Source organism: Ctenocephalides felis, unplaced genomic scaffold, assembly GCF_003426905.1.
Source record: "Ctenocephalides felis isolate EL2017-DRISC unplaced genomic scaffold, ASM342690v1 CF-g0.4_SCAFFOLD_01604, whole genome shotgun sequence".
Lineage (NCBI taxonomy): Eukaryota > Metazoa > Arthropoda > Insecta > Siphonaptera > Pulicidae > Ctenocephalides > Ctenocephalides felis.
In genome coordinates, this window is record NW_020537758.1 from 47,755,238 (window position 1) to 47,776,836 (window position 21,599).

At 29.9% G+C, this 21,599-nt stretch overlaps 1 protein-coding gene across 1 annotated transcript; it reads right to left on the reverse strand.

Moving 5' to 3' along the window:
* Positions 1-588: 588 nt before the first annotated feature.
* Positions 589-1,750, reverse strand: LOC113373890 (glycine-rich cell wall structural protein-like). The gene is made up of 2 exons (XM_026614155.1): positions 1,719-1,750; positions 589-1,494 (listed from the first exon to the last, which is right to left on the reverse strand). Exons 1-2 carry the CDS (start codon positions 1,731-1,733, stop codon positions 589-591), a joined length of 921 nt encoding a protein of 306 aa, XP_026469940.1. The 5' UTR covers positions 1,734-1,750.
* Between the last annotated feature and the right edge of the window lie 19,849 nt (positions 1,751-21,599).

Sequence of the window (21,599 nt, forward strand, 5' to 3'; positions counted from 1 at the left end):
TGCCCATTCACCATTGCTGTGTGGTTGTTCAAATTGCACATGTTACTTAATGGTGCGTTCGAATAATTTAACAGTATTTTGTCACGTTATTAATTGCAAATAGCTACATATTTGAAGAGTAGCTATAGGTACATATTCATACAAAATGAAAACGGGAGGATTTTGAGTTATTTAATTGAGACTAACAATCTATAGTTAAACTAGCGAATTACATAAATATAATAATTACAAAAGTCTTTTAGATTTTTATCATTTATTTATTGAACGCAATCAAAATTATAAGTTTATAAAATGAACATGAGTTGAAGGGATGAAGTAATTTTGTTTCATTTTTATTCATATATTTTTGTATTGCGAAGATGACGTATGGATGTATAATACATGTATGTAATGTTGCGAAGTGAAAATTAGTAGAAAATTTTCTATCAAAAATATAAACTTTATTATTTAATTTTTTAACAGCATGTCTATCACAAATGTACATACAGATGTTATACTTTGTTTTTGTTTTTTCAAATGAGTTATGGTAAACATATTTTAATGTTGATGGATAAGATGATATATTACATAAGACTTTATTTACAAAACTTAATGTTTTCCAAAACTGATGGAAGAGTATGATGATGATCCGTGTCCGCCCGCGAATCCTCCGTGTCCACCACCGTATCCATAACCGCCTCCGTAGCCGCCTCCAAGACCGCCTCCCAGACCACCGCCGAGACCACCTCCGAGACCACCGCCAAGCCCGCCACCGAATCCTGCTCCACCGCCAAATCCAGCTCCACCGCCAAATCCGCCACCGGCACCACCACCACCGCCTCCTACGGCTACTGGTACTACAACTGGTGTGGGAATGTTAACTGGGAATGGAGCAGCAACGGTGACTGGGTATGGAGCGGGTACTGGCACTGCCACACTTTGTGTGACTGGCACTGGCACAGCCTGTGGAACTGGCACTGGGACGGCACGTGGCACCGCCACTGGCACGGCGCGGGGTACTGCAACTGGTACAGCTTGAGGCACAGAGACTGGAACAGCTCTTGGCACGGACACTGGCACGGGTTGAGGGACTGGTACTCCAACGGTGCGTGTTACAGTCACTGGGTAAGGTTGTGGTACGGCGTATGGAATACCTTGTGTCACAGTAGTAGTTACGTGACTGCGTGTGCCAAGGGTGACTGGACCACCAAGACCAGCACCGCCACCACCGCCGCCGCCGCCACCTCCAGCGCCGCCTCCGAATCCTCCGCCAAATCCAGCACCTCCGCCGAATCCGGCTCCGCCGCCAAATCCACCGCCGAGTCCACCGCCGAGACCGCCTCCAAAACCACCTCCATATCCGCCGCCGTATCCTCCACCGAGGCCGCCGTGTCCTCCAGCGGATAACAGTAAGGCACCGCCTCCGTGCGTGCCGAGTCCGGCCAGACCGCGTTTCTCTTGTTTCTTTTCGGCTACATCACCGCAGCTCACCACCGCCAGGCACAATGCTAATACCTAAGGATAATAATGAGTTTGTGCTTACCTTCAAAATATCAGTTAATTAGTCCATTCAAACAACTATTCAAACTACTCTTAAACTCAAATTGATTACATCGGATCATTAAACGAGATTATTTTATGCAAGGAATTTTAGCGGTAGTTGAAAAACTTTTTAATTATCACAGATAATTTAAACACGATAAACGTTTGTATTAGATTAAGGATAAATAGATACGTACCACAAAAGGTTTCATGATGTATTTAGATTGACCAAACCAACTCGAATGATACTGCACATTGGCTGCATTTGCCTTATATACCTCGCGTAAGAATTTCACAGATTTTCGCACAGATGCACAAACACACGCACCCATACATAGGCAGCGCCTGAACGACTTTCGGTTAAGAGAACGAGAACGAGATCGAGATCACGCTGATCGAGTACGTGCATACATCCAAAGGGTTATTACGTATAGAGAAACATTACATGGAATGACCGAACACATAGAAAAAGCTGCAGTCGCTTATTACATTTCCCGCTCCCAATACCAACAGAACCGAGAGTAATCTCGTTGCAGGGAAAACATAATACATCCATATGAGAGGTGTAATACACCTCCTTGATCGAGTAGCGTAAGAACGCCCGAGATGTTACATGTCCAAGATATTAACATTTTCAGCACCTCACAACGACAAAGAAAACTAAACGATAACATGATCGATCAATAGGACGGCAATATTACATCAGATGTCATCCGCATTTATTCAATGCAATTTTTACGATTCTACACTAAATGTAATTGAATTATAAACATACTTAAGTGAGACAAGTGCGACCTCTGCCACCGCATGGGGCTACATACGCACTAAGATAGTTCTGGGCTGATTGATGCAAAAAAATGTACGTGGATATTCATATATAACAATAGATGAATAGGTAAATTTTGCTGTTGGCCACGGATTCCTTCGGATGTTTCTGCATTTTTCTTCATACAAATCATTTTAGGACGGCGTTTGTAATTGCATCTAAAGCCACATTCAGCACTAAAAAGGCCACCAAGTGTAGATTGATTTATACTAAATTAAACGAATAATATTTACTTCTAATATATTGAATGTCATATTTTTTGAGAACAGAATTCAACAAACGAATGCAAATTTCTTGCACTTCCCGTACAGTAATTCAAAATTTGGAAAGCTCAAAGAAAAAAAGATCTATTTTGAAAATTTGATATTTTGAAAATTTTGAGAACGTTTGAAAAATTTGGTTTTTGAAGAATGCATTTCTTAAAAATACTGATATATTTTGAAAATTCGAAAATTTTGAAAACTGAATTTTTTTAAATTTTTTCTGGTGAAAGTTTTGAAGTTTTTGATACCAAGTCATGTCGGAATCATACCTTCAAAAATATCTATTTTTTGACCGCCAAATATCGTTTTTTTAATTTTCCCTGAATCTCCGAAATCGCTGGGCCTGCCTTTGCAAAAAGATAATCATTACGTCAATACAACAGGAATGCATTTTCGATCATTCAATTGGATGCTTTGTTCTCACGCAAACTTAATTGCCCTTTTCTTCATTTTGAAATTTGGTTACTGTAATTACTGTAACTTACTGTATAGCAATTAAATTAACAATTAATACCAAAACAAATGGAAAAGACATTCCTTCGGCCTATTGTTTGAAATTGTTTTTTAAAAATTTTATTTTTGTACTAAATTTACGAACAAATTATAGACTATTGCGTTCGGATATATAAATATAAGTTGTAAAGTAGTCTAAATACTCGTAGATACATATAAAGATGACGATTGCGAATTATAATAGCTACAAATATTAATTATTTCGGTGCATCTCCTGGAAACATACTTTTATTTTATTACAAGCACAACCATACATTATATAGCATTGGCAAACGATATAAAATAAAATGTAACATAAAAAACTGATGATTTTTTTGAAATAGCTGTGAGAAATTGTTAGTTAAATAAATTGAACTATGGAATAAATTAATAAAAAATTATTTCGCATAACTCCCTAGTTGATTTTTTCCATTTAAAAAAAATGGCCAGTTGCAAGATTTTAATCATATTAATTAGGATCATCCATGTAATAGAAAAATGGCTTACGAATGTAATGATTTAAAATATAAAATCATGAATGAAGCTTAAGGATTTAGTAAAAGTATACTATTTGTGGACACGAAAACTTACTATAATTTGGATTTGATAACTTTAAATGATTTCACAAATAATTACCATCAAACCTAGACGTCTAATCAATGGATTGGCATTCCTTGTAGACATTCTCAGTAAATACCAAAAAAATTGCTGATGTTTCACGATTAAATAGGTGCAAAAATTAATTTCAAATAATTTACAGCCGTTTTTACTTAGGTAACAGGGTTATTATGAATTGCACTTGAAACCTAACCTTTCTCCAGCACTATTGTTTAGGAAGTTTCTACGTGGGTGCATGCATTTCAATGCCGCCTACATCTTACACATTTTAAAATTCTATAAAAAATCATTTATACACAATTTGGTAGAAATTAGTACTATTGAATTATTTATATATATTAAAAATATTCAAATATTTAGGTGCTTCCCATGGTCATTATTTTATATTTAAAACTGTAAGCAAATACTTTTTGCAAAGTTTTTACTAATTTGCAGCGCCGAATATTTATTCCAGTTAATCAGAATTATGGTAAATAATATTTAATAAGGTGACCATATTTTTTACACCAAAACCGAGACAACAATTATTAGTTATGTTAATCTCGGACAAGTTGGGTAATGGGGTGTCATTTATGTTAAATATCTATAAATATAAAAATGATTTACAATAACGAATACAATAGGAATACAATAAAAATCTGTTTTTTTAATGATCCAATGTTTTTTAATAAAAATAACTTAGTATAGGTTTCATTTTTTTTTCAATTGTATTTAATACATTATTGCTTTTAAATCTTGTATAAAATTTTGTTAAATTTTCTTAGTAAGTATCTTAGTATTAATTTCGAAATCATGATTTTTGATAATTTTCGTAAAATTGGGAAAGTTTAAAATTACTAAAGTTATTCTGCATTCATAATTTTCTCATTCATAACATATTTTATATAAGCATACTCATTTTATATATAATTTTCAAATATTTAATGGATAATTGTAATTTTATCATCAAGCAAAAGTTCATCATTGCAAAGTTCCAATTTAAACCTATATTTTTCGAAAATCCGAGGCAAAAGATCTAAATTCGAGATAAATATTGTTTTCAAAAAAGCCCGGGACACTATGTGAAAATTCGGGACTACCGCGGCCAAACCGGGACGTATGGTCTCTTAACCTTATATTTAAGGAAGTTGAATGATCTTTCTAAATTTTTAACATTATTCGTAAAACCCAACATAAAAGCACTTTAGTTTAGAATTACTATTTAATGTATGAATTTTTCAATAATTTGGACATCGATTTTGTATTATTTTATTTATAATATATAGGTATTGCATTATAAACATATGGTTTACACTAACATTTTATAAAAACTACAATTATCTTTAAAACATTTACTATACTTCAACAAATAAATAAATATAAAACAGATGCAAATGCATTTCATTTTTGAAATGCATGAATGTATCCCGCTTAAATTAATTTAGAACCTAATAAATAAATACTCATTAATAGTAATTGCAGCACATATATAGACACGGTTTGAAATAATTATTACTGTAATTTACAAACAATGAAAACATTAAAGTTTAATAAGATTTCGCTCTAGAGAAATTGCACAAATGATTCGTACAATATTGCATAACTAGTAGGATACGTGTTTTTGTAAAATCACGCTATAGTGCAATACATTATTGAAATTTATTTAAATAAAGATACTGAATTTTAGAATAGCTGTTATAAAACGATAAAAAAACATGCTAAGTTGGATATTATCGTAAAATTTAATTTAAAAAAATCTGGGAAAGAAATGTATTCCAATATTATTGTACTAGATATACTGTTATCGTATCAAAGACAAAATGAAAATTTTTAATATTCAATTATTTTCTGTATTATTTACTTCCCGTAGGGTAGTTATAGTAATGGGCCGAAATTTCAAGATAAAAATGTTTGCATATCTTCACGTTTGGAAAATTTCTGAACATTATGGCATATCTCAGAAAAAATAGATACGAGTGTGTGTGTGTGTTTTGTATGTCCACATTTTTACGTTTTCCGCCGCACGGATCAACCAATTTGAATGGTTTAAAAAGCATTCGATTCCTATTGATAGGAAGATGTGCTGATTAGTTTTTGGCAAGCTCAGTATCTCCAGCCGTTACGGAGATACTGAGCAAAAACTGTATCCGATTTGAATGATCTAAAAAACATTCAATTCGAAATGAAGAGAAGTGATGATTAGTTTTTGGCAAGGGCAGGCCCAACCGTTTCGAAGATAGGGAGCTAAATGTACAAAAAATGACATTTTTTGAGAGAACTAAGCATCCGGTTTGAATGATTTCAAAAATTTTCTGCTTGTGTTGGGAAAACAATTGCTTTTGGAAAAACAAATTTTTGTATATCGAAAATAATTCAGATTATCTTGTTAAAGTTCTAAAGGTCACTTATATACATTAAATATATATTATCTTTGTTTATATAATTCAGTTTATATAATTCTTATAAATATTAGACAATGTTACAGTATTTATAGTAATCTATTTGGAAACATTTAATATTCCTCGAACATTTCGTTACGGTACGAGAAGTTCCAGCAATTTGCCTAAATGAACGATGACATACACCACTAGTTGGTTTTCAGCAACTAATCAATATTTTTTTTTAATTATTGTTTTTACTCATTTCGGCATGTGAATATGATACCAATTATCCTCAAGTATCGACAAAGGATATCTTAAAAAGTTTTAATGTATAACTTTATAAAAATTTTACCAAATTAATACTTAATATATATATATCAAAAATATTATGAAAGCTTTTTCTACCGATTCTTTATTTTAAATATTAATATCAATTTCATTTGTTTTTCAAATTATTAATACAATGGTATAATGAACATATATTAAAAATAATAATTCTGCAAATATTTGTGATAAGTCTAAGATATTCTTTATAAAATACATCAAAATATCTCTTCAGATATCTATACAGTGATTGACTCAGTATTGTCCAATAAAAATGAAAAGTAGAATTTTCCCAGAGTTTCTCTATATCTATTATTAATAGGCCATCAAATCAGCTTTATCGATAGATATATTGTAGTCGGTATCTTTAACTGAAACCCACTCTTAACAATAATATATGAGAATAAATTTTTTATTGTTATATAAATCTCGGAAAGCATTTGCTTACACTTTATGATGATATATTAACATGAAAGCTGTCAATGAGGTTCTAGAACACAAAGACGAAGTATTATTAATTGAATAATTCTAATCACAGTCTGCCTTATTATCCATTGCGACTAAAGTTATGCAACTTTGCACAACACAATGTGCAAACTGGAAATAGCGAAATCAGTTTATAGGCATTCCATTAGGCTTAGATTGGCGGTAATTAACTCAAATGAATTGAGTCAGTTTTTGTCAGTTTTAATTAGATGAACAAGAATCGAATTGGTACATTAACAGTTTGAGACTCAAAAATGATAAATCTTAACTTCATAATGTTACTAAGACAATATCAAATTTTATAATATTTGCTAGGCTTTTTAACCTGAAATAACAAAAGTGCCATCATTATAGATCTCTGTGAGTTGATAATCACATATTTCAAACCAGAAAATTGGTTATATTTAGTGGGGAATTTGTTATAATTAGTGTTTGCTAATTATTTGTTTGCTAAAGTAGTAATTATTTGTTATAATTACTACTTTTGATGCAAAACTTAAATTCGATAGTGAGCTTCTAAAAATGATTATAATATAGCAGTAATTTACTGTAAACGCATTTTGCTTCACCATACACGAAGTGTTTTAAAAATGATCACAATGATAATACTGGATCGATATTTCGATGATGAGCTTTATCAAGCTTTAGCTCCAGAATTCCCGTGAAAACATTTTTTTAGTTTTTCTACTATTGCATATGCTTTACTCTAAATTATGTTTTACATGCAAATGGGTTGTAAAAATCTGTACTGCTCCACATATTTTTTACCCATAATTATTTTTCACTACTTCTTTGATGACTTCATGATTTACTATTTATTAACTTGCCGGAGGAAAAATTAATATCCTCGCTGGAAAATCAAATTTGTTATCTTCATGTTTTTTCGATGTTTTAAGTCATTTTGAATGAGACCCAAACTTGGAACAAGTCGAATAGGATTTCGAAAATTTAAAACATTTGATGTATCTCGGTAAGAACTAGCATTTATCAGTTTTGTGCAACAATCGACCAAACCCTTAATTACAAATTACAAAAAATACTTACAAATTATAAAGAAAAAAATTGAAAATGGGGAGTAAGTGATTAGAAAATGGTTTGTTTATTTCGAGGAATTAATTTGTAACTTTTGCTTTTGTAGCTAATGTTTCGCATCTGATTGACTTTGAATGTGGAAGACATATGCGTGGTTAGGGTTATGGAAATAGAACAAATATGAAAAATGGAAGCAAAATTTACTTTAAAACAAAAACAAACAGAACCCATGCTCTAAATTTAATTATTTTAATAATTTTAACTATGCAGAAATAATACTGATACAAACATTATTAGTTTTTTTTTAATATAGTTCAAGAACTAAATAATTTTTTGCATCTACTACTAATCTTTGAGCAATTCTCTTAAAATACGTAACAAATTTAACTTTAAAACAATCTGATACTCTAGAATCTGATGGGAAAGTAAAGATGAAAGCAATTCGGCCTTACGATATCAATAAGGATGCAATTTTGGATATTGTAAATACTGAAAAATTAAATTAAGTTAAAATTTAAAAAATCTAATATAAAATACGAATGGAATATTTGAAAATGAAAGGCTTTCTTTTTGCTTTCTAGGCATAACTTGTTCAATAGAATCAAATGCATATAAAATCTTCAAAATAAATAAGTAAAATGTTTCAAAGGCCAAATAATAATATTACACATATATTAGAAATAATTGAAAATTAAAAAATATTTGATTATTATCAACCCGCGAATTTCCTCGATTTTCTAAATAAATTTAAAATCAATGTATTTTATACGCTCTTGATTATATATAATTTTGTGTATGAAATCCAGAAGGGTTACTAAAATTAATTGAGAAAATTTACTTAATTATTTATATAATTTTAATGATAAACTGTTAAGAGTTTAAATCATCGGGGGGCGCTAGAAAAAATTTGCATGCAGGAGCTGAGGACGCCAGAATTAGCCCTATATATATATATGTGTGTATATATATATATGTATATATATATATATATATATATACATGTAATTGATGCAACTTTTAAAGTGATGTTGCTATATTAACTAAGGAAATTGAAGGTGAATTTTCTTCAATGTAAAGAAGCTTTTAAAGTTTAATCGTGCACTTCATGGTATATCGATTTCAAAACAAGGTACGCAATAAGTTAATCATCAAATTGCTATAGTAAAAACTTCAAATAGTACAAAGTAGTATCAGAAGTATGACAAATTAAAAGATAGAGAAAGAAGCATCCATTGGAGTTAATGCATTAAAATGGAGTAGACCACTAGGGTGACCTATATCATGTCATATGTAGAACTCCAGTACTATTGCTGGAACTATTAATGAGCACAATAGCTTTTAATTTTTTTTTCATTGCTATTTAATTATTGTGAAACAATGGTAATTCGATTTTCTTTGTAAAATTGTAGGATATTCTGGTTTAAAAGTTAAGTATAAAAAATATATATTTCGTTTCGAACAGCAGTCAGAACTTGAGTCACATCAGCTATTATGCTAATTCAATACTAGATCGGTTTTACTGATGGCAACCCAAACTGTTGTCTCATCTCTATGTGATAAATTTTATTATTACAATTTCTGCAATATGGCAGATATTTTTATTGATGCAGCAATGCCGGATGAGTGCTATTTACACTTGAAACGTTATTGTTACATACATTTCCAAGTGAAAACTAATGCCACCACTGATTGACAATAGATAACTCGTAGCAGGATTGAACCTCGGGACACCTGATTTAGACGTTCTAGATATTTACCAAAATTAAGTAATGATTCAATTACAATATGTTTTAGCGACCTATGCTTTTTACTCTTTAACATATGGTCAAGTCTGTCCGTGTTCTAGAACGAATAATATTAAAACAGGATTAGCATAACACTCGATTCGCCGAAGGTAATGTGTTACAGTTGCACAAATACATAAGTTTATGTTTCTGTGTGTATATGCTGTGAGCTATGCATAGGCAAAACAAGTAACAAAACTAACACCGAAGTTATCTACGCCTATTCCTGAAGGCTTCGAGTGAAAGTTAAAATTGTGTTTTTAACAGAAAACCATGCAACCGACGTCCGACGGTAGGGTGGAGCCTACATACCATGATCTAAATAAGTGCGAAGAACTCGCAGTCGATCCGGCGAGAGAAGAACGCTTGTAACATACACATACACACATAAAAGTATATATATATAATATATATATATATTTATATTTATATTTACATATTCTATATACAAATAAATGTATCAAGTTTCATCATTTTATAATATACCTACAGATGAAAACGAAATATAATACATATATCACAAGATAGTTGAAACATAATAGAGAGTAATTTTTATAAACAAATGTAGATCTGATCGACTCATTTTTTAATATTAACACGTTCGTGGACAGTAAAACTTTCAGGAACGTACAAAAATAAACAGACATTATTAATTTCCCGTAAAGAGGCGCCCATTAATCACGAACGCTTTTAGGGGGAGGGAGGGTTAGACAAAAAATTACGAAAACGGGGGTGGGAAGGGTCTAAGCTTGGTCTAAGTACCGTTTACTTTTTACATAAATTTAAAAAAAACTAGTTGGTTTGGTATTAAGCCTTGAGGCAAGTTACGTAAACTTCCCGATATGTGTAAATAATCGACTTAATCAAAAAAAATGTGTAAATAATATACTTCATCAATCCTACTTTTAAAAAAAACGATAATCATGTTAGCAAAGTTTGACGATTTTTTAAAATTAAACTACTTGTCGTAAGGCCGTAATATTACAGTAAGTTCTGTAAGACCATGATGTATATCGCCAAAAAAAGTTCCATGAAAATCGGCTTAAATTTTTTTTTCAACAGTTCATTACAAGAGAACGGCTCGGTAGATTTTCACCTAAAATTAATCAGTACCATTCCCAACTAATATCTTTCGAACAGTTTTTGATTTTTTAAAATCGGTTCGGTAGGATGAGCTCAAATGTGGATGAAAAGTTTAACACTTTTTTCAACAGTTAATTACAAGAAAACGGCCCGGCCGATCTCTACGAAAAACTAATCAGCACGATTCCCAACCAATATCTTTCAAACGGTTTTTGAATTTTCAAAATCGATTCAGAATTGCGGGCTAAAACGTAGACGAACAATTTTTCACTTTTCTGCGATTTATAAAGAAACGGCTTGGTCGATCGTCGCACAGAACTGACAAACAATAGTTCACGTCGAGATACATCGAATGGCTTGTAATTTTTGAAATCGGCCCAGCCGTTTTCGAGAAAACGTCGATTTACGACAAAAAATCTGTTCACATACATACACACACACACATACTTTTTTCAAATTTGGTTTCATTCGATTCAGAATGGCTTGGAACGTAGAGAAAACGTAAAATTAGATAATCGGATGAAAACATGAACTTCTCCTTCGGGAAGTTGAAAATGAAATTTTTGTAATTAATTAAATTAATTACTAAATAAATAGTAAATTTTTGTAATTTAAAAAAATTGTTCGGAAAATTTTACTTAACTAAAAATTCACGTGACGTTTGTTGGAGAAAGAAGGGGTGTTGCAAAATATCACAATGTGCAACACCCACAATACTAAGAGGGAGGGGGGCCCAAAAAATCCTAAATATTGATCACGTGATTAATGGTTGCGCCAATGGGTAAGTTATAGGAATCGTCCAAAAATCAAAAAGAGAAGATTCTGAATATCTTTACGTTTTCAAGGTACCTGAATACCTTAGTTAGAAAAAATGGATGTGTGTGTATGTGTGCGTGGGGTGTGTATACAATTTTTAATCCACGAATTTTCGCTTTGTAACTGATAAGGAGACATGCTTATTAATTTTTGGCAAAGGAAAGTCCAGCCGTTTCGGATTGAATTTTGAGAGAATAGAGCATACGATTCGAATGATTTAAACATTTTGCTTGGGTTAACAGTATGAAGAAACTATTAGTTTTTTCGGTAAGGCAATTTTTTCCGAAAGTCCAGCCGTTTCGGGGAATTGAATTTTGATGGAATTGAGCATACGATTCGAATGATTTAAACATTTTGCTTGGGTTAACAATGTGAAGAAACTATTAGTTTGTCGGTAAGGCAATTTTTTTTATAAATAGTATTTTTTATGGAAAAAATTGTGATTTTAATCTTAGACAAAATGCTTGAGTTCGCTTACGAACTCCAAATTAATAATTTTGATTTTGCAATACGGTCTATATAATTCTTAGAAATATAAGATAAGATCCTTCATTCTAACATCGCTTAATTAAGGTTCAATTTCTTATATAAATATATAAACGTCGTTGAACAAATTATGTTGTTTATAAAATACGAATAATGAAAGCTCAAAAGAATGAATAATGAATATTAAAAAAACCTAATTTTCATCAAGTCTTTGTTCTGTATTATATCCACCTTACTTTATATATATAATATGACTGTTGCAGTTTTGATAAAAATAAATTGTTATAAATTATATACATAAATTAGTAAAATAAGTTGTTTATGTTTACATCATCATTTTTAGCCAAGTTTGATTCTATTCAATATTTACCACAAAATTCACTATTTACTATAATTTATTACAAAATGTTTAATCATGTTGAGTTTACTTCTAATATAACTTTACATATATATATATATATATATATATATATATATATATATATATACTATGTAATAGATATTTAATCAACACTCGCTACGCAACATGAAAGAAATAAAAATCTATGCCATAATTATTACAACAAATATTTATTTATTACATTTATATAAAATATTTCAAAGTGCATAATGTATGTTATTATAGAATTTGCCCTTCACCGCTAGCTGTGATTTTAAATCAGATTGTTTGAAAAACTTTTCTTAACCTTGTTAGATAAAAATAAATTATTATGGTAGATAATTGAATATAATGTTAAATATAATTTTAACGCTATCAAATAAATATACCTGAAAATTAGCTGAATGTACTATGTGTATTGCTAAGTACAATAAAACCAAAAAAATGTAATTTTTGCTTGTTTTTGAACTAAACTCATTTTGTTTAATTGATACATGCTAAACTGAAGAGTCTATGTCGATCGGTACTATTCAGTACTAACTAGTATAATGGAAATTAAAAATTCAAAAGTATTATAATTTACCGTTAAAACTAGTGTAGTCATCATAAATCATTAGTAATAAATTGAAATAAATAATAATACTGACTGTATGTATATTGATTCATTTTTTTGTTATTGTTATTTATGATCTTAACATCACCGTTATCTGTTTGAAATGAGTTCAATCTATTTAGTTCATAATAACAAGTTTTAATACCTTCTAATTAATTGTTTTTAAAGATGTCAAAGATATTTGATTTAACGTTTTATCATGAGTTGATATTTTATTAAAATTAAAATAAAGCTAAAATAAATAAAGATAAGTATTAAAACTAAAATAATCAGTTAAGATTGAATGAAATAAAATAAATCATCAACAATCAAGCTCATACGAAAAGATTGAATATTTAAAATTTTGGTTTATGTAACAATTGTGTGACATCTAGATTTAATTAAAAAATTGTTCTCTTATTCTGAGAAAATCAAACTATTGATATAAAAAAACAAATTTAATTAACGAACAAGATTGTACTACAATACATCTAAGTACAGACTTTATGGTATCATTGCGCATGATTTTTGTGTCAAATTTCATAACTGAAATTATACTCGATTTAAGTTTGATTTCACAGAACATATTTTTTATCACTTTGACAACTGTAAATCTATATTGCCCGACATTCACATAATATGATATCAATTTATACTCTAATAATAAGAAAAATAATAGACAAACCGAATATATGTGTTGGTGCGTAATGAATCTGTGGGAAATAATATTGCGTAAATATGAGAATTGAGGCCAGAGGATTCGAACAGAATGCATTTTAGAACAATTGAATTATAATAAAATTTTCAATTAGAGAAATAATAGTACTCTGATATTCATCATAGTTTAGTTGAAGATAAAGGAGAAAATATATCTGACCGAAGCAAGGCGTTATCTAAATACTTGAGTAAATTTTTCTGATAGTTGAGTATATCTTCTATTAATTTTCAATTTATTCCTCTCAATTTTTACCTTAAACAAATTTGATTTCACATTTAGGAGTATTCAACTTTATTTTTTACACTTATTTATCAACGAGCTGGTGAAATTTTTCATATAATTTTATGCCATAATGAAAATTATCAGAATTATGTGCTCGTAAAATTTTTCATATAATTTTATACCATAATGAAAATCATCAGAAATATGTGTTTTTGATGCAGAAATTCTATTAATCTCAATTTAATTCCAAATTGTAAGGATTTACAAATTCATTTGTATTTTTGACCGAGACTGTATCTAATCAAATGGACAATGAAAAAAATACAGATAAGTTGAATCATATCTTTCGTTACTGAAAAATAAAATCGTATAAAAAATCAAATTTTGAAGCATATGAGAAATGGACCGATTCTGCCGCACAGACCAATGTTATGGCCAGAATATGTTATGAAGAACTTTCCACATTAATTCGATCTAAATATTGACAAAATCCATGTGGTTGTTGTGCAGTCAGGCGTTTTACTCAGGTTGTCTAAAAAAAATAACCTAGAAACCGCACAAATGTCAAAAAACCATCTTAGATATCAGGGTCTTTCTGACCCAGCTTTATAACATACGAGTGACGTTGCAGATTGTGTAAAAAGCTGCATTCTGTTTAAATGCACAGAAAATACATGACATTTTGATAGTATTTAGTATGAGTAGCATAATGTATAGAAGTTGGTGCGTGACATGGCCTTGCCATAACTTTAAATAAATTTTTGTAGCATTCAATAATATTGCTGGATGAAAGATATATTAGAAGTACATTGCAAATATGGTATTTAAATCCGAAAATAACGTAAAAATGAATTTATCAATTTTTGACATACATTTTGTGTGATATTACCACAGTGTTCTAGTAAGTTTAGTATCCCTGCCCCGGCATGAATGGATTATATATTAACAAGGCATATACAAGTTCATATCTCTATATCATATTATATTAGAACGGATTGAAAAATAAGGTTGCTCGGGATACAAAACACAATCTGTTATCTGTACACATTTTCCTACGATCGTAACTGATCCTGACTCATACATATTTATTATCATTATGTGTCATACGATGAAATTTTATTATTCCCTTTCTAATTCTTCAAAGAATAGCGGATTCTGAGATGTAACATTTGACACAGATCAGAGAAAATAAACATACAATGTGCGGAGGAGGCGAAAAAAGTGCATTGCTATTGAGCAAACAATATTTGTTTTAAGCTATATGGAACAAATTCACTTAAATTGAAGATTACCTTATCAGCAAAGCTTTCTTCAAAATTACTTATTTTCAATATTTTTTTTATTTTGTTATAATATAAATTACAAGACTTTTTCATAAAGGCATTAAGAAATTGAGGTCATGAAGTACAATGATTTTTATAAGATAACCCAGTAGTAGAACTTATATCAGAGAAATTGTAACATATTTCTTTAAGACATATTTTTCATTTATCGATCAGATAAATGAATTATTTATGAAGAATGTTCAAAAGAAATTTTTGTGTAGTGCGCTGAACGCATTTGTGGTTTCTATACAGAGTCCAAATAATTTTTTGTTAGCAAAAACAAAAGCTAACTAGCTGTAAGTGGAATTCTGTCTTAAGGCAATTAGGGCATCGCGCCTTAAGGCAAATTGCTGGAACTTCCCGTACCAAAAATTATTATTTTTAAACGATTAACATTTTTGAAAAAATTTTACTTAAAAAAAATAGATTTTTGAGAAACTATAAATTTGACAAAAAATTACTTTTTTTTGAAAAAAAAATTTTTATTTGAAAAAAAAATTTTTTTTTGGGAAAAAAAAAAAATTTTTTTTAAAACAAAAAAAAAATTTGAAAAAAAATGTTCTCTTCATTTTGACATAGTTTGGAAATTCTGAACTTTTTTCCAAAGCAGTCGCACTGCTTGAACTGCATAGAGACGAAATGTCGAAGCTCGCAAGTGCCGCGTCGCTGTCTAACGCATAAGCATTGGTACGGAACCCATAGAAATGTAAAAAAAAATTATACTTATTGTTAAAATCTCTATAAAATATCTGATAATTTGATGTGCATATGTCTAATGATCATTTTTAACCGCCGAATGGCATTTTTGTTTTACTTTTTTCATTACATCTCCGAAACCGCTAGACCTGCCTTCATGAAAATTTGATCAATTCTACATCTTGTCAATACAAGTAAAATGTTTTTTCAATTATTCAAATCGGACGCTCCGTTCTCTTAAAAACAAAGGTACCGTTTTTGGCACTTTTTGCCCCGTATCTTCGGAACGGCTAGACCTGCCTTCGCCAAAAACTAATCAGCACGTCTCCTTATCAATACGAATCAAATGCTTTTTGAATTATTCAAATCTGTTGATCCGTGTTCCCGAAATCGTCGACGAAAATTTGTATCCGCACATACACACACATACATACATACATACATACACATACACACACACATACACACACACACACACATACATCCATTTTTTCTAAGGTATGCCAAAATGTTCAGAAACCTCTGAAACGTAAAGATATATAAAAATTTTCATTTTCGATTTTTTTGCGATTACTATAACTTACCCTACGGGAAGTTAAAAAGCTTTGTTAAAAAAAAGCTAAAACAACTTTTGTTAGCCGAGGCATAAATTTGAATGAAATAATTTCCATTACCCGGAAGGTTTTTACTTTAAAATCGAAAAAGTAACTAGAGAAAATATTCAATAATTTTATTATAGCATTTTCAAAAACTGAATAAGTTAGCAAATCCTGTACTGTAATTTAATAAAAAATGTATGTAGTATCAAATTGCTTATGTTAAAATTAGTTATATGTTCAATGATGTTTGAACAGTAATTAAAAATAAAAAAGATAAATACAAAATTACATTTACAGAAAAATTGTGTAATTTTAGAAATATTTCAAATTTTAACAGTTCAGATTTCATGTATTTTATAGTATATATTCGTGTTCTTTGAATTCTATAAAACTTTTGCTATGAAAAGTCAAAAACAAAATATGATCGTACCAAATTTTTTGGCGAAAACAAACTTCTTTGTGAAGTACATATTACTGCATTAGCAGAATACAATCTGAAACATGACACAACTTGTTTGATAAATATGTAATTAAAAAAAATGGAAAAAAAAGATTAAATAGTATGTTTTAATAAATCTCTAAAAATACCCGAAGGCGCATATTTGAAACGCGAGTCATTAAAATGTACCTCTAAATCTATTTTTACGTGAAATCTACATTGCATAAAAAAGTGGCTAAGAGAACCTTATAAATATAAGAAAATTACATAAATAAATGTACCTACTAAAATATAATATGCATGATGAAGCTCGCAAAATAAAGTGAATCCTCTTATTATTACACAAAGAATAAAAGAAACTTCTCGATTTTCCTGACATGTTTCTAGCTGATGTATTGCCTAGATTTTTTTTCTCAATTATGCAAGGAATATAAATTTGTTATTTTAATATTTCATTAATTAATATTTTTGTTAATGGTTTTTCTTTACGATCTATTACAAAATGTTCAAATGAACCGTTAGCATTTTACAAAAAGGAAAACTACTTAAAACGCGGAAAAGATGAATTTAATAAATGGACTAGGTAAAGCTCCCAAAGCAAAGAATTTACATATTTACGAAGAAATTCTGTTTGTCATGGTTATATTGATAGTTGATTGTCTATAGACTCTATAGAACAGCCTATAGGCTCTATACACTAGTCTATAAAATTGCAGTAATATTTTTTTCATGTGAATACCTTTAAACATGAAATGTTGACGAAACCAAAAATTGCATGAAATAAATCCTGAGATAAAAGAAAATGACAACAATCTACCAGACTATGTAAATACGAAGAAAGTAAATTCTAGTTATTTTTATAACTCATAAAATAATATTTTGTTAATAGTCAATTTATTCTATCTATTAGCAAATAAAATAAACCATTAGCAATTTACATCTGAAACCGATCACTAGTTTGTCTCAATCCACAAAGAAAGTGAACTTTTACCCATGAAGGTAGTAGATGATCAGAGGATTTCATTAATGAAAATAATGGCATAGACACATAGATCAAAATGTAACTATGAACTTCATAAAAGTCTCAAAACTAAGTGAATCTTCATATTATTTCACACCTAAAGAGTTGGTCACGGATATGTTGGTAGCTGATTTATTGTCTAGATATTTTTTTGGATATTCAAAAGTTTATATAATCTATAGACTAGTCTACAGAATTGCAGTAGATGTATCTTTTCATGTACGAATAAACCAGTCTTAATGTAAGCGATTGCAATAACCAGGGGGACGATAAGAGACCCCTAACTATTTTTTTTAATGTATACACAGTTTTAAGTAGCGTTTTATTTGCTCTCGCAGGCAAAATTTTTTAATTTAAAATGTAAGGTTACATCAACTAATATAGCACATTATAACTATATTATTAAAATTGAAGATTGTAGATTTTTTAGTGATTATATAAGTATAAAAAAATTAGTAGGGTGGCGCTGCGAAATTTTTTAATCACTGCTTGATTTGAATCCTGAGTTAAAAAAGAAATGTCAACAATCTACCAGACTATGTCAATGCGCTCGTAAAGGGTATGGGCGCATTGCCATACAGAATCGGCCCCACCCTGGTATTTAAATAATTTATACGCCATTTTATAGGTCTATTTGATAAAGACCGATATACCAATTTTCAACTTTGTACCTCATCTTATGGCCGAGATATCATTGAAAATATGCCAAAGTGGCCCCTTCTTTCAAACTCACTTTTTGGCGTAACCATAAAAGATATCGAAAAAATTTTTACGTGATTCTACTCACATTGACTCAGACTACATTATGTAGAACAATCGTTTCCAAAAAATCGTTTACTATTAGCTGAAAAAGACAAAATAATTTTTCAATTGATTATTTCGGGTAGTGCATTTATTTGGACCACTTTCTAATTAGCGTTATTCGAAAGCCTATTGTTTTTTCTTTGAGTACTGCAAATATTGTTCAAATCAATTTAGTGGAACACATTGGAAAATTGAAAAGAACAGAGCAAGTACACCCGCGCGTAACGCTAATAGTACCCTGCAATTGCATAGAGTTCGTTCGACGCAAAACAGTGCGCGATGCGCCGAAACGATTCTTAAGAAATTCTGAATGCGAAAATATTTATTTTATAGGTATATATGTATATATATACATATGAAATAATGATATAATGAAAAATTTTAGTTTCAACAAACACAAAGAAACACAAAGAAATTTTTTTGAATGATAGTTGTAACATTGTGACAATAAAGCCCTTATTGTGACCATTATTTATCAGTACTACAATTTCATTTGGTGTAAAAAAATATATACCTTTAATAAAATATAGCTGAATGTACTTTGTATAGTTTGCTATGAAAAATAAATAAAAAATAATTCATGTAGAAGCTTTTTGTATAGTACTTCAGTAATTTACAAAAATTATTACTGAAAGTATTCTAATAATCATTATTTTTATAATATAAAATATATTAATTAATTTATTTTGAAAATTATATTATTTATAAATATAATATTTGTATCTTTTGTGTGGTTTATGCGAAAGATCGTGTTTTTTTTATCTAATTTTGTATTAGCTAATTATAATATAGCATCTACTTATAATATAGTGACATTTTAAATGCATTTAATTTCAGTATATATTTTTAACTTTCCGCAAGTAAGTTATTGTAATCGTTCAAAAATCGCAATCGAAAATGTTTACACATCTTCACGTTTCGAAGGTTTCTGAACATTTTGGAATACAATAGAAAAAATTTATATGTGAGTATGTGTATTTGTGTTATATTTCGTGTATGAATGATGTAATGAACATTCGATTCCTTTTGATGAGGAGACGTACTGATTAGTTTTTAACAAATACAAGTCGGAGATACGGAGCAAAGATAGAAACCGAGTTTTCAAGAGAACGAAAAATCCGATTTAAATGAATCAAAAAAGCTTTTGCTTTTTTGGACGACAAGATTTTTTTTTTTTTTAAAAAAAAACATATATTTTTTTTAATTCTCAAAAATTATTATCGAAAATAATTCGAATCAAATAAATAATTTTAATTTTGCTATTCAGTTTATGCAATTTCTAACTCCGCTTCATTAAGTTTTGTTCATTCACTTTTCATGTTAACATATTTAAACGCCATCGTTCAATTTAAGAGCACTTTTATTTTGTCTATAAATTCGAATAATAAAAGTTACAGTATTTTTAATAATATATTTGAAAGCTCAATATTCTTATTTCATTATAGTACGGAAAGTTCCAGTAATTTGCCTTAAGGCACGATACACCACTAGTTTTAGTGATTTAATTAATATAGTAAAACTAATAATGTCTAAAAATTTCAAACTCCGTGAATTTATACATATATAACTTAAAAATAAATATTTTCGCATTCAGAATTTCTTAAGAATCGTTTCGGCGCATCGCGCACTGTTTTGCGTCGAACGAACTCTATGCAATTGCAGGGTACTATTAGCGTTACGCGCGGGTGTACTTGCTCTGTTCTTTTCAATTTTCCAATGTGTTCCACTAAATTGATTTGAACAATATTTGTAGTACTCAAAGAAAAAACAATAGGCTTTCGAATAACGCTAATTAGAAAGTGGTCCAAATAAATGCACTACCCGAAATAATCAATTGAAAAATTATTTTGTCTTTTTCAGCTAATAGTAAACGATTTTTTGGAAACGATTGTTCTACATAATGTAGTCTGAGTCAATGTGAGTAGAATCACGTAAAAATTTTTTCGATATCTTTTATGGTTACGCCAAAAAGTGAGTTTGAAAGAAGGGGCCACTTTGGCATATTTTCAATGATATCTCGGCCATAAGATGAGGTACAAAGTTGAAAATTGGTATATCAGTCTTTATCAAATAGACCTATAAAATGGCGTATAAATTATTTAAATACCAGGGTGGGGCCGATTCTGTATGGCAATGCGCCCATACCCTTTATGCGAAGAAAGTGGTTTTTATAAAATAATATTTTTGTTAATAGCCTTTTTATTCCATCTATAAGCAAATAAATAAATCATTAGCAATTTACATCAATAATTTGTCTCAATCGACAAAGAAAGTGAACTTCTCCTACTCATGGAGTTAGTAGATGTCCAGTGCGTCGCGTCACTTTTTTGCTCCTGTATTGAGGAACAGACATGCAAATGTAGCAAAACTGGAAAAGCGATTCTTACGTTATACGATCAAGTTTAGAAACGTTCACTTTCTTAGTTTCCTGCCTTTAGACTTATAGACTCGGACCTATTTGCTCTTAATGCAGTAATTGTAATGAGAGAACACTTACTGAGAGCGACTTCAGATGTAGGAAGTGGTAATTCATCTGTATATAAACATATTATTTATTTGCAGGTACTACTAAGTTTAAAGATAATAATTTATACACACGTATACATATGCATATACTCTCACATGTAACAAAAATTTGTGGGGGTAATCTCTATGTCTATACTATATAAGAATACCAATCTTGCTCATGTAAATTAATTCATCGGTCCATTGT